At 44.5% G+C, this 13,721-nt stretch overlaps 1 protein-coding gene across 1 annotated transcript in view; it reads left to right on the top strand.

The window, feature by feature from the left end:
* POLR3A (RNA polymerase III subunit A) overlaps positions 1–13,721 on the top strand; it is a 44,321-nt gene that overhangs the window by 9,571 nt on the left and 21,029 nt on the right. The window contains exons 7-16 of the mRNA XM_069980875.1: positions 1,061–1,223; positions 1,912–2,048; positions 9,045–9,148; positions 9,427–9,568; positions 10,220–10,360; positions 11,338–11,407; positions 11,515–11,642; positions 11,727–11,865; positions 12,499–12,663; positions 12,789–12,961. Of these exons, the coding sequence (XP_069836976.1) occupies positions 1,061–1,223; positions 1,912–2,048; positions 9,045–9,148; positions 9,427–9,568; positions 10,220–10,360; positions 11,338–11,407; positions 11,515–11,642; positions 11,727–11,865; positions 12,499–12,663; positions 12,789–12,961 (1,362 nt within the window). The remainder of the gene's footprint in view (positions 1–1,060; positions 1,224–1,911; positions 2,049–9,044; positions 9,149–9,426; positions 9,569–10,219; positions 10,361–11,337; positions 11,408–11,514; positions 11,643–11,726; positions 11,866–12,498; positions 12,664–12,788; positions 12,962–13,721) is intronic.

Raw genomic sequence — 13,721 nt, 5'->3', positions numbered from 1 at the left:
CTCATGTCCTAAAAAGCAACTTTTAAACATGCAGCCCTGTGTCAAATTGGCGTGACCTAGAGTGCCTAGGCCTGCACCGCCTCTCTGTTCCTCCTCCCCGCCCTCTTCATCATTAGGAGTGCCCCTAGAACAATTTCTCCTATTTATCACCTGTCTGAACACTGCACATGAGCTGGATCGTTAAGGCACCTGTGCAGTGTTCAGACAAGTGATAAATAGGAAAAATCCTGCGCAGGGGCATTCCTGATGATGAGGAAGGCAGGGAGGAGGGATGGAGGGGTGTCGCAATCCTAGGGCATAGACACTCTAGGCCAAGCCAATTTGACACAGGGACGCAAGTTTAAAAGTTGTTTTTTAGGTCAATAACTGCATCACTTGCCGAACTTACCCCAGAACAGATCTAGGATTAAAAGCAGCTATCCCACTGTAAAAGTGTTTTAGGGTGGTCAGATTGTGGGTACAGAGTCACTTTAAGCAGTAATCACACCGAGGGGCACATAAGCATATTATTATATCAGTAGTGTCCTATAGATACGAAGGAGACTCCATTAGAGCCCTAGGCTGTATCCATTTTTTTCCCCAGCCTCCTTAGGGCTTTGTCTAAGGGTGTGTTTACACAGAGAGATTTATCTGACAGATTTTTGAAGCCAAAGCCAGGAACGGACTATAAACAGGGAACATGTCATAAAGGAAAGAATGAGATTTCTCCTCTTTTTAAATCCATTCCTGGCTTTGGCTTTCATATAAATCTCTGTGTAAACGCACCATAACTCCTTCAGCCACTGGGAGTCAAGTGCCAATCGATCAGACTTGAGTTGCACTCATCTTAAATGGAGTGTCCTTTTTTTTTCATCTGCTAAACAGCTATATTGCTGTACTTCACAACGTACATCGCGAAATGTCCCCACTATATGAGTTAAGCATGACCAGATCCTTATTTGTTCCCAGGCAGAATGATATAGATATGTGATATAATCATAAAACATTAGAAAATATAAATGTGGGTTACTGAATCTGCCATTTTAAGAAAACATTTTAACATATTTTGTTTGCTTTTCAGCATAGAATATCAGGAGCCAAAACTCAGATGATCATTGAAGACTGGGATTTCCTTCAGCTGCAATGTGCACTTTACATAAATAGTGAACTCTCTGGGATTCCTTTAAATATGGCCCCCAAAAAATGGACACGTGGCTTTGTTCAAAGGCTGAAGGGGAAGCAAGGTAATGTCTCCTGATCTGTTATGACTTACTAGATAGTGGTTGGCGCCGTACATGTTCATCAGACAGTCAGGGGGCAGTAAAATTTTTAGGACTAAATTACACGCTGGAGAACCCCTTTAAAGCAACTCTGTACCCACAATCTGATCCCCCCCCCCCAAACCACTTGTACCTTCGGATAGCAGCTTTTAATCCAAGATCTGTCCTGGGGTCCATTCGGCAGGTGATGCAGTTATTGTCCTAAAAAAATACTTTTAAACTTGAAGCCCGTGCCAAACAGGAGTATCTGTGCCCTAACTTTGCACAACCTCTCTGTCCCTCCTCCCCACCCTCTTCATCATTAGGAATGCTCCAGGCAGATTGCCTCCTATTCCTCACCTGTGGCAGCCCGGCACATGGGCTGGATCGTTAAACACCTGTGCAATCTTCAGCATGGAGAAAATGTTTTAGTGGCATTCCAAATGATGAAGAGGGTGGGGAGGAGGGAAGGAGGGGTGGTGCAAAGTTAGGGCACAGATGTAAAAACTGGGGTTTTGGGAAGTTCCCGAATACCCCTAATAAAGGGGCCCTTTGGAGACACTTCTATTATAAAAATACTTATTTTTTCATTTCTTTTCAAATTGTTGGGCACTTTAATTAAACAAAAAATTTAAAAAGAAGAATTACAACTTTCTATTTAATGTTTTTACAGGTCGGTTCAGAGGGAATCTTTCTGGCAAGAGAGTAGATTTCTCTGGCCGCACAGTTATCTCTCCTGATCCAAATCTCCGTATTGATGAGGTTGCTGTTCCTGTACATGTGGCAAAAATACTTACTTTTCCTGAGAAGGTAAATTTGCAACTAATCACTCATATTTTGGAGCATCGTTTACAGGGTTTGCATGCATTAGTGTGGTTGGGAACTATTATAAGGAGATGTGGCATGGGGTCAGCAGCTGCACTTTTATCCAATCTATAGATATGGCAGCAGCATTCCGATAGCATGGAAAACTTGTGAATTTATTAACTCATGGAAACAAGTAGCAATGTTTCAAACTCTTTAATAGAGTCCTTTCTCAAGCCACTTGCTTGAGAAAGGATTCTATTGAAGAGTTTGAAACGTTTCTGCTTGTTAATAAATTCCATAAGTTTTTTTTATGCTATCTGAATGCTGCCGTCATATGTATAGGATAATGTGTCTTCCATCGGTGGACCAAGGTGGGACAGCTGGCACCTGGCCTCACTTGAGTGCTGCAATTTTTTGTATTTTTATCCAGATGTGTTCTGTGCACTTAGTCACAGTTTGGAAGTAAGTAGTCCACTGTGATTTGCATCCCAAACTGCTGACACAGTTACATAGCTGTTAGGACAAGGAGACACATGGTACCTTTCACATATTCAGCTGTGCTTCCAGAATGTAGGAAAAGACTTTTATTCTGATCTGCTACAAGTTGGAATGTCTCCGATCTCCCACCTTCCTGCTTAATTAACACCTAGAAGTTGAGTCCTAAGCAGGATCGAATATAGGAAGAGGAGTAAGGAGGTGTTACAGCTTGCTGCACTTCAGGCACTTGGAAAAGCATTTTTCCATGTTCTGGAAGCACAGACTGATATATAAAAAGATATGTCTCCTTGCCCTAACTGCGACGTTACAGTGTCAGACATTTAGAATGTGAATAACCACTGAGATCCAAGATCAAATGTTATCCCATGTCTGCATTATATGTGATAAGTAGCTGATTGGTTGAAGCCTGGCTTCTAGGACCCTCACCGATCACAAAAACAGAGCACTCTATTCATTCCCTATGGAAGATCAGAAAGGGTGTGTACAGTGCTGTCTAGATGTGCACTTCTGTGCCAATTATTTCAGGGGCACTTGATCTTATTTCTAAAGATCCATAGATGTGGGGGGCGTGGCCTGGACAGCGAGGCGAGCAGACGCATGTAAGAGCTGCTCCGTGAGAACCCCGCTAATACATCATCCTGCATTGATCCTGAGCACACTGGTTACCTGCATTCTGGGGAGAGGACTGGCGGCATCGTTTACTCACAAGATGAGCCCCACTAGAGCGCAATCGGCGGCGGCTGGCGGAGTATGTCCGTCAGGGGATCCAAGATGGTGCCGGCTCTTCACAGGCTCCGAGTCCGGAGCACAGCGAGGCCTCTGATGGAGAGGAGCAGCCAGAACCAACCCTTAAAAAGGTATCGGCACAGCTTACCTCCGTACTGGAAGCTATTGCAGCGAGTACTACCTCCCCCACAGGAAAGATAGAGGAGGTGAAAATAGATGTCGGGCTTCTGAGGCATGACATGCAGGCGCTCAGGGAGAGGGTCCGCCATGTGGAAGATCGGGTGTCTGGCCTGGAGGACAGGATGGAGCCGGTCCCTGCGGCAGTTGCAGCGCTAGAACACCAGGCAGAGGGTTGGCGCCACAAGGCAGATGACCTGGAAAATCGCCTTATGCGAAACAACCTGCAGATTCTCGGGCTGTCGGAACGTGCAGAGGGACAGGACCCGATCGCCTTTACCAACCAGTGGCTGACTTCCCTGCTGCCTGAGGTAACCTTCTCCTCTGCATTCGTGCCAGATAGGCCTCCCCAGCCAGGGGCTCGCCCTAGACCATTTTTGGCCCGTCTTCTGAACAGTACAGACCGTGATCTGGTCCTACGCCATGCTAGACGCCTGCCAGAGATAACATATAATGGGGCTTCTGTTTCCATCTTTCCTGACTTCTCCGCGGAGCTACAGAAGAAACGAGCGACATACATGGCGGTGAAACGCAAACTGAAAGAGAAGAATATCCCTTACTCGATGGCATAGCCCGCACGTCTCCGAGTGGTAGATGGGGATAGAGCGGTATTCTTTGGGAATCCACAAGAGGCGGAGGAATGGCTCTATCGCCAGCATGGACGCTCTCCTAACTGTCCGTAACTGGCTATTCACCCTGTCTGTCTCCACGTGCTGGAGAGTGTCGCCACCATGACAGTTTTGTGGCATGTTAATCAGCACCTGTTCTGGAGAAGCCTCCGGTTTACTGCAAACTGTGGGCTCGTTGTGCCTGTTTTCCGTCACTCTGAGAACTGACTGAGATGTTGGTGCGGTTCCGGACATGTTCTACACTGGTTCTAGGCTCCTAGTTGCGGAGACTACTATATGTCCCGACGGGTTGCTCCAACCGTGGCACTGATCACTTCTGTTTGGCATTAGAGCTGTTTCCTTTATGTCTTAGTTGCTATGTTTGTCTGTCGCCCCCAGTTCGTTTTTCACCCTGTTCGTTTTTCCCATACTTGGGGGCGACGGAGCCTCATAAGCTGTTTGTATATTCAACTCTGTTTCTGGTTGCAAAAGTTTTATGATCTTTTCCAGATCTGGTTTGTTCTGCCCACTGCCAGCACACTCAGTTATAGTGCTCTATGGTCTGTGGTGACACCTGTGCTTCGGATTTGGAACACGGGTGTTACTACGCTATGTGAGATGCTCCAGTCTTTCCTGTCTCCTTTTTCTTCCCACTGGTATTTTCATTATACTGTGTTGCTATATACATCATATGGTATTGCGGGATTCTTCCCCCGTACTGTGATTTTTCACAACTATTAGTGCAACGGAGATGTCTCAATCTCTGCTGTTTCTGTTACTGGTTGGAGTTCAATGTGTTTTGTCACCACGGTTTGGTGATTTAGTTACTAAGCACTGGGACAGTGAACTTTTCTTCTCTCTTTTTTCACTCCCCTCACCGCATAATAATGTCTGTTATTCTCTGGAATGGACGTCTCTCATTAGGGATGGTCGCTATTGTTTATTATAGGTACTGGGATCAGATATGGCGTCCATTACGGTAATGTCATGGAACGTCAGAGGTTTGGGGACACCAAGGAAGCGAGTTATGGTCTTTTCACATATTAGACGGTTTAACCCTCACATTTTATGTCTGCAGGAGACACATCTTACACCTGACACATCACATAGGATGAGGAGGCACTGGGTCCAGTGGTCTGAACATGCATGTCATACTTCTTATTCTAGGGGGGTGTCATTGTTCATTAACAAGTCTCTGAAGTGGGATCCTATTGCTGTCCGGAGGGATAGTGAGGGGAGGTTTGTGTTTGTTTTTGCATACATAGATAATCACCCATATGTGCTTCTGGGCATCTATAATCCCCCTCATGCTTCCCTGCGTGTGCTGCATCAGGCTGCGGTGTTCGCGGCCACATACCCGCAAGCTAGGGTGCTTTGTGTAGGAGACCTTAATATGATGGTTAACCCCCTAGTGCAGGCATGTCCAAAGTCCGTCCGGAGGGCCATTTGCGGCCCGCGTTCCGAACTTTTACGGCCCCCCCAGGTATCCAGCTTGGTATTATCTGCCTGTGTTATAAAGCATGTAGCATGTAAAATGGTCGGCCCTCGCACTTGTTCACTTCATCAAATTTGGCACTCTTCGAAAAAAGTTTGGACATGCCTGCCCTAGTGGATAAACACAGTGTGGGTCCGCCAGTAACCCCTCAGTCTGCTTCGCTCCTGAGAGCACTATTGGATGAATTGGGTTGGGTAGACATATATAGGCACCATCATCCCAATGGGAGGGATTATTCATGTCATGCAGCGGGGAGGCATACCCTGTCTAGAATAGATCATGCACTGGGTACGCCGTCTATGGCCTCTGCCGTGTCTCGGGTATACTACACTCAGAGGGGAATATCCAATCATTCAGCTTTGCTTCTGCATGTTCACACTACTGTATCTCCTAGAGTGAGGAACCATAGGATACATCCATTTTGGTTATCCCTGATAGGCTCCCATGATAGGATCCCTGACCAGATTTCCCAGTTTATTCTAGCTAATGACCCTCATGAGAATAAAAACACCTTGTGGGAAACATTTAAAGCGTATTTATGGGGATGTGTGCAATCCACTGTTTCTTATCTGAAGCGTGAGTCCACCCGGGAGGAGATGGAGTTAGCTGCCCGATGTCTGCATTTAGAAATGCAATTTACACAAAATCCCACTGAGGCACACAAGCAAGCATGGTTAGTGGCGGGCCGTCAATACCTTTTTCATATAAAAGAAAAAGCTAATAGGAAATTGTTCTTTACTAAGCAAACGTTTTTTGAATTAGGGAACCAATCTAGTAAAATGCTTGCGCATCTGATCCACCAAAATTCTGCCTCTCCAGCTGTTATTAAAATACGGGACTCTCGGGGTTATTCACGCTTCGGATGATGGAATAGCTGCCTGTTTTACAGATTTTTATGTCGATCTGTATACGACCAGGGTAGATTACACCCAGTCGGAACTGTGTGGGTATTTAGACGATCTAGCCTTCCCCACCTTATCGGCTGACAGTAGATCAGAATTGGAAGCCGCATTTACCACAGAGGAACTGCTGGACGCTATATCTGATATTAAAGCAGGCAAGGAATCCCGGTTGACGTTTTTAAACGTTATGTAGATCTCTTATGCTAAGTATGTTTCAGTATGCTTTTGATGAGAACAAGCTCCCAGAGTCTATGAATGAAGCTACTATTATTGTGATACTGAAGCCTGATAAGGACCCACTGGACTGCAGCTCGTATAGGCCCATTTCACTACTCAATTTAGACTACAAAATTCTTACCAAAATGTTGGCCAAAAGGCTTAATAAATATATTACTGAAATAATTCTCTGTGACCAGTCGGGATTCATTCCGGGATGTTCTACCTCAGATGATATCCGTAGAGTACAATCCCTTGTCCAGGTGGGGGGTGCAAAGGGGGCGGACTGGACCTTGGCCTCGCTAGACGCGGCCAAGGCGTTCGATTCCGTGGAATGGGGATATCTCTTTGAGGTGTTGGCCAGATTTGGGTTTGGCCCTAATTTCCTCAAATGGGTGTCCTTACTGTACCAAGCTCCGAAAGCACGTCTTATGGTGAATGGTGTGTATTCCAGATACTTCTCGCTGTCCCGTGGCACCCGACAAGGGTGTCCACTGTCACCCTTATTATTCGCTTTGGCGATTGAACCCATGGCGTTGAGGTTACGGAGAAACCCGTTGTATAAAGGCATTATCAATGGTGATCGAGAAGACAGGGTAGGATTATATGCTGATGACACTATTCTTTTTATGTCCTCCCCTCTAACTACCCTCCCTTTGGCGATTTCCCTCATCAACTCCTTTGACCGCTACTCCGGTTTATATATTAACTGGTCTAAATCAGTATTTCTGCCCCTATGTCCAAATGGTTGGGCGGCTATCGCCCATGGGTTGCCCGTTGTGGCCCAGTTTAAGTATTTGGGTATTACGACTTGTAGACAATACTCCCAGGATCTCACTATGAATATTTATCCATTATTAGATTTCATAAAAGCTAAGTTTAAGATCTGGGCGACTCTCCCTCTTGCCGGGGCGTATTAATCTCATCAAGATGGTTATACTACCAAAATGCCTGTACATGTTGGAGCACGCCTCGGCTCCGGTCCCAATGTCCTTCTTTAAGAGTATCCACTCCCTCTTCCCCTCCTTTGTTTGGGGGGCCTCTAGATCCAAACTAAGTCTATTAACACTTCAGAGACCCAAGGCTTATGGTGGGATGTCCCTTCCAGATATTTATTTGTATTATTTAGCTGGCCAACTGCGTTACCTTGGGAAATGGGTGGAGGCGGAGGTCTTACCAAACAGGGAACATCATTTAGCTCACTTTCTGGATCTTAAACATCTGTGGCCAGTTTTAGAGAAGGGGGTTCTGAAGCCTACTAAGCTCCTTCCATTACATAATCTAGCTTCACAAGTCTGGGGTGCTGTTAAAAAGTTACTACGGTTTCAGGGAGTGATGACGGAAACGCCATTGTGGTATCACCCTAATCTGCCACACTTTTCTGAGCAATTGGAACCTCACTTCTGGATACGGCATGGAATATGTAGAGTGGGGGATGTGTGCAGGGATCAAACGTTTTGCTCTTTTCAGCAGTTGCAGGATAAATATGATTTACCAAGGGGGTCTATGTATAGATATTTTCAGCTTAGACATGCTTTCCGTGCCCAGTTCCCAAGGTCTTCTTTGCCGTTCTCTGAATATCCGCTTATTGGGGTGTTTAGTCTCAGGGACCTGGAGGCCTAATTTCTGCATTATATTCATTTCTTATTCAGTACCGTATAAAGCATAACCCTCTGCCAGTGGAAGATAGATGGCGCAATGTTTTGGGTGAATTATCCGAAGATGAGTGGTCTGATGTCCTGTCCACCCATTTGTATGTTTCTCCTGCCGTTAACAACAGAATGGCTCAATTGTTTATCATTCATCAAAGCTATTTAACACCGGTACGGATGCATAGAATGGGCAGGTATCCTTCGGAGGAATGTCATAGGTGCCACTGTCCAAAATCAGACTTCTGGCATATGATCTGGGCCTGTCCAGCGGCGTGGGTGGCGACCGAGCCGGCGCAGGGGGCTGCGGATGAGCGGGGGGCCGGGCGGGGCTGCGGGCGGCCGGACGGACTAACGCGCGACGACTGTTTACACAGAACGATCAGCGAATTTTTTGCGAACGACGATTTAAGAACATGTTAAAAGATCAAAATGAGTGATTTTTCGATCGTTCGCCGTGTTTACACGTACGATTATCGTTCGAATTCGATCGTTAACGCGAACATTCACCCGATAATCGCTCCGTGTAAACGTAGCATTACTCTGCAGGATTTTCTGCAAGCTTAAGAAACAGAAACCGCCCACTTTATAGCTGGTGTACAGCTGTAGGGATAGAGGGTAGAAGGAATCATTATGAAGTTGCTATATTTTATTGTTTTCTAAGTTTTTCTTCACTATGTCAGCACTCTTGAACACTACGTTTTACATTTCTGTTGTATTTCTTTCAGGTGAACAAAGCAAATGTCCATTTTATGAGGAAACTGGTGCAGAATGGGCCAGATGTACATCCAGGGGCAAACTTTATCCAGCAGAGGCATACCCAAATGAAGAGGTGCACTTTTACTGTCTATAGGGTTTATCCTCTCACCTTTTGTAGATGTGTTACATGGTTTCCTAGTTTCTGTAGCATGTACAGTTGAATGTAGATAAGAACTGGAGAAAACATGGGAATAGCGGCTTGATGAGACACAACAACAAAGAATATTTGTTTTCTTCCTTTATACATTTGCATATGCAGATAGGAGAGTTTTTTCCCATTTAAATAACCGCCAAGTAACATTCAGTGTGAATTTAGAATGTTTATTTATAGTGCAAAACGTACTTTTACAGGTTTCTTAAGTACGGAAACCGTGAAAAGATCGCTCAGGAACTCCGATACGGGGATGTAGTGGAGAGGCACCTCATAGATGGAGACATTGTTCTTTTCAACAGACAGCCATCCCTGCACAAACTCAGCATCATGGCTCACATAGTGAGTATCTCAGGTTATTTAGTGCATAGAAAATAAGTGCTTAAAGTGATACTATCACCACCTTGTTGGCAAGAGTTTCTCATAATAAAATATATGTGAGCATGTCTTTCAAAGTGGCCTCAGTGTTTTTATTTATGATTGTTTAAAATCTATAGTTTTATCTTCTGTGGAGTGTGTCATGGAGGCTTAATTTTCCACTTTGTAATTTTTATTATATTAGCAGTTCCTATGCTAATGAGGCATTCCGGTCTGCCCCTGGCGGCCTGCCTTCCTGGTATTAGCAGGCCCCGCCCCCAGTGCTCCAAAATGCCTCATTAGCATAGGAGATAAACTGCTAATATCACAGAAACACAGACTAGGATGAAGGTAAGAAACATATCTTCATTCCCAGCACCCCATGCGCTATAGGGACATATCAGCTGATAATTTCCCTTTACATCTTCTCAGCAGAAGTTAGATTTCAGACAATAAATTTAAAAAAAAATCTCTATCGCATACATTTAGCCTGGAAATGACAAGAAGATTTGTATTCTAGTTTGTTTTTGCAGTTGTAAGTGACCGACTTGAATCACAGGCCCAGATTTATCAAAAGGTGGAAGTCAGTTTTTCTTTTTAAAAAAGTGATTATATTCAGGTGTCTTTCCTATACAGGCCAAGGTTAAACCACATAGAACTTTTCGGTTCAATGAGTGTGTCTGCACACCATACAATGCTGATTTTGATGGGGATGAAATGAATCTTCATCTACCCCAGACAGAAGAAGCCAAGGCAGAAGCTTATGTGTTGATGGGGGTAAGTACTTCCAAATGGTATAAGGTCAACTTCTAACACTAGTTCCCTGCAGTATACAGAAAACCACAATGTGAAATATTACTATTACTATATCTGGAGTGAACACTTGGACAACTTGCCCCACATAAATGCTAAAACTCTGCCATGTCTGAACTTCACACCAGAAGACATTAAATGGGTTATCCAGGCTGTGTTATCTTCTCAAAACAGCACTTCTTCTATCATAAGTTTGGGTGTGGCTTTTTCAGCTCTATTTCATTGAAGTGAATGGACCTGAATTGCAATACCACACACATACATACATACATACATACATACATACACACACTCACTCACTCACTCACTCACTCACTAATTTCTTTTACACTGCTAACATTTTACTCCATTTCCTTTCCCTCCTTTATACCAGAGACAGCCCTTCAAAAAGCTTTGTGCTGTTTTTGGAAAAGCAGATCCAGTTTTCTATTCTTAAAGGGGTTAGCCACTTTATAGTAAAATTACTCAGTGTACAGTATTAGTGAGTGTACTCACTGTATATACTGACAGCAGCTCCCTGTGTACCTCATAGAGCTAATATTAGACTCTTCTCCTTTAGGCTGCGCTGCCCTGCTCTGTGCTGTTTTGGTCCATAAGATTGCTGACATGGAGGAGCATGTGACCAGGCCCCGCCCCCCAGTGTCCACCACTGAGCCTGTATATGTCTATGGAGGACATAGGGGACAGGGCATGGTCACATGCTCCTCCATGTCAGCCTTTTTATGGACTGAAACAAAACAGAGCAGGGCAGCCCAGCCTGGAGGAGGGGAGTCTGATTTTAGCTCTATGAGGTACACAGGGAGCTGCTGTCAGTATATACAGTGAGCACACTTACTAATACTTTGTACTGACCTATTTTACTATAAAGTGGCCAACGCCTTTAATGACAACCTCTTAATATTTACATTTTTGTGCTATACTCTTTTTCTTATGTTCTACAGACTAAAGCTAATCTGGTGACGCCACGTAATGGGGAGCCCCTTATTGCTGCTATTCAGGACTTTCTTACAGGTATGTCACATAGAAAGTGGAATGTTCTGGAAAGCCGGGTTTGGTCATTCTGGAATTTTGTGTCCTTTTTAGTGTTAGATGATATTGACAGTGTCTCCATTTTCCAGCTGCCTATCTCCTCACTCTCAGAGACACCTTTTTCGACCGTTCCAAAGCTTGTCAAATCATTGCCTCTATCTTAGTTGGTAAAGATGAAAAGATTAAAGTCCGTCTGCCCCATCCAGCAATCTTGAAGGTATTTGTTATGAATCTGGGAAAAGATTATTGTGGATTTGGCTTTTCGTGGCTTATTTATATTCAATTTTTTCCACTTATGTAGCCAGTAACTTTGTGGACTGGAAAACAAATCTTCAGCATTATCCTGCAACCAAGTGCAGACAATCCTGTCCGTGCCAACTTGCGTACCAAGGGAAAACAGTACTGTGGGAAAGGAGAGGATCTGTGCCATAATGATTCTTGTAAGTTCTGTTTCCGTCTTTGCCAGTTTTTAAGCTTTTATTAGCAGTTAGAGAGGTTTTAGGCTGTTCTTTGCTTATGAAGATTGGATCATTTTAAAGGAGAATTCCAGCGAAAATTTTTATTAAAGTATTGTATTGCCCCCCAAAAGTTATACAAATTACCAATATACAGTGATGTCATAACAGGGTGATGTCACGACCCAACTCCCAGAGCTGCGCGGGCTGTGGCTGCTGGAGAGGATGATGGCAGGGGGACACTGAGGGACACAGGGCACTGGAGGGACACTGAGCATCCCTCTGCCAGCATCCTCTCCAGCAGCCACAGCCCGCACAGTTCTGGGAGTCTGGTCGTGACATCACCATGTTATCCAGGAAGTGAAGCCTTGATGCCGTAGTAAGTGCAGGGAAAAAAGCACTTTATAAGTATTTCCTGTAAAAAGTGTATATTGGTAATTTGTATAACTTTTAGGGGGCAATACAATACTTTAATAAAAACTTTCACCAAACTTCTCCTTTAAATGCTTAATTTATGTGTTCAGATGCAGGGACAAAGTATTCAATCGTCTAACCATGAGCGAAAGGAACATCTTGCTAAATTTTTTGTTTACAAGTCGTGTGACTCTGTTTCCACAGTTGTGAATATCTATAACAGTCAGCTGATGTGTGGTAGCATGGACAAGGGGACTTTAGGTTCCGGCTCAAAGAATAACATCTTCTATATCCTCCTGAGAGACTGGGGACAAGTTGAGGCTGCTGATGCGATGTCACGCCTGGCTAGACTTGCACCAGTATACTTGTGTAAGTGAAAGCTGCCACCGTGGCATTGTGAACTATCAGATGCCTTCTTTTTCTTTTTCTTTTTTTTTAATAAAAATCTGTGATGTGACCTCATTTTCCTAATATCCTCTCTCTCCTTGATTTAGCAAACAGAGGGTTCTCTATTGGCATTGGAGATGTCACTCCAGGGCAAGGTCTACTGAAGGCTAAACAGGATCTTTTAGATGCCGGGTACCAGAAGTGTGATGAGTACATTGAAGCTCTGAACACTGGAAAGTTACAACAGCAGCCGGGGTGCAGCGCAGAGGAGACATTGGAGGTAGACACATATGTGCTATTATATATAGTTGAAAATTTACACCAGAAACGTTTGTTAGACTATTAACACTGCAGTTATTCTATACAACAGAGGTGTATTCCCTGATGTGTACAAAAAAAGAAGTATGCCAAAGCACGTAATCCTGGTGGGAAGTGAGAGTTTGTATTCCTGTGATTAAAAAAAAATAAATAAAAAGTTTTGATCGGTTAAGTGTTAAGTCCTATAATCTCTAAAATGAGATGAAAGAAGCGTGTGGCAATTCAGTCCCTAACTCGCTGTGATCTTTGCCTCAGTGCACAAGAAAAACACTATTTTTTGTGCGTCAATCTTGGGAGTGAAGTGCATAACCTCACACTTCTCACATTGTTTTAGAGATTTGAAGGAGTCTCAAGGCTTAAAGGACAACTCCCGCGGGACCCCAAAAAAAAAAAAAACACAGACACACACAGACACCATACTCACCATCTCTCCGGTGACGATCGCCACTCGATTCGCCCGCCGTCCGCCTCTCCGTCGCCGCCTTCCGCCATCCAGCGATGTCTCCAACTTCCGGGTCCAGGGGATGGAAAAGGCTGCCAGTGCGCTTGCGCACCGGCAGCCTTTTCATTGGCTGGAGCGCATCACATGGCTTCCAGCAAGCTCAGCCAATCAGGGCTGAGCAAGCTGGAAGCCATGTGATGCGCTCCAGCCAATGAAAAGGCTGCTGGTGCGCATGTGCACCAGCAGCCTTTTCATCCCCATTCACTTTGCATGAAGACGC

This window comes from Dendropsophus ebraccatus, chromosome 8, assembly GCF_027789765.1.
Source record: "Dendropsophus ebraccatus isolate aDenEbr1 chromosome 8, aDenEbr1.pat, whole genome shotgun sequence".
In the NCBI taxonomy this organism is placed as follows: Eukaryota; Metazoa; Chordata; class Amphibia; order Anura; family Hylidae; genus Dendropsophus; species Dendropsophus ebraccatus.
This window is presented reverse-complemented; position numbering and strand designations above follow the sequence as displayed.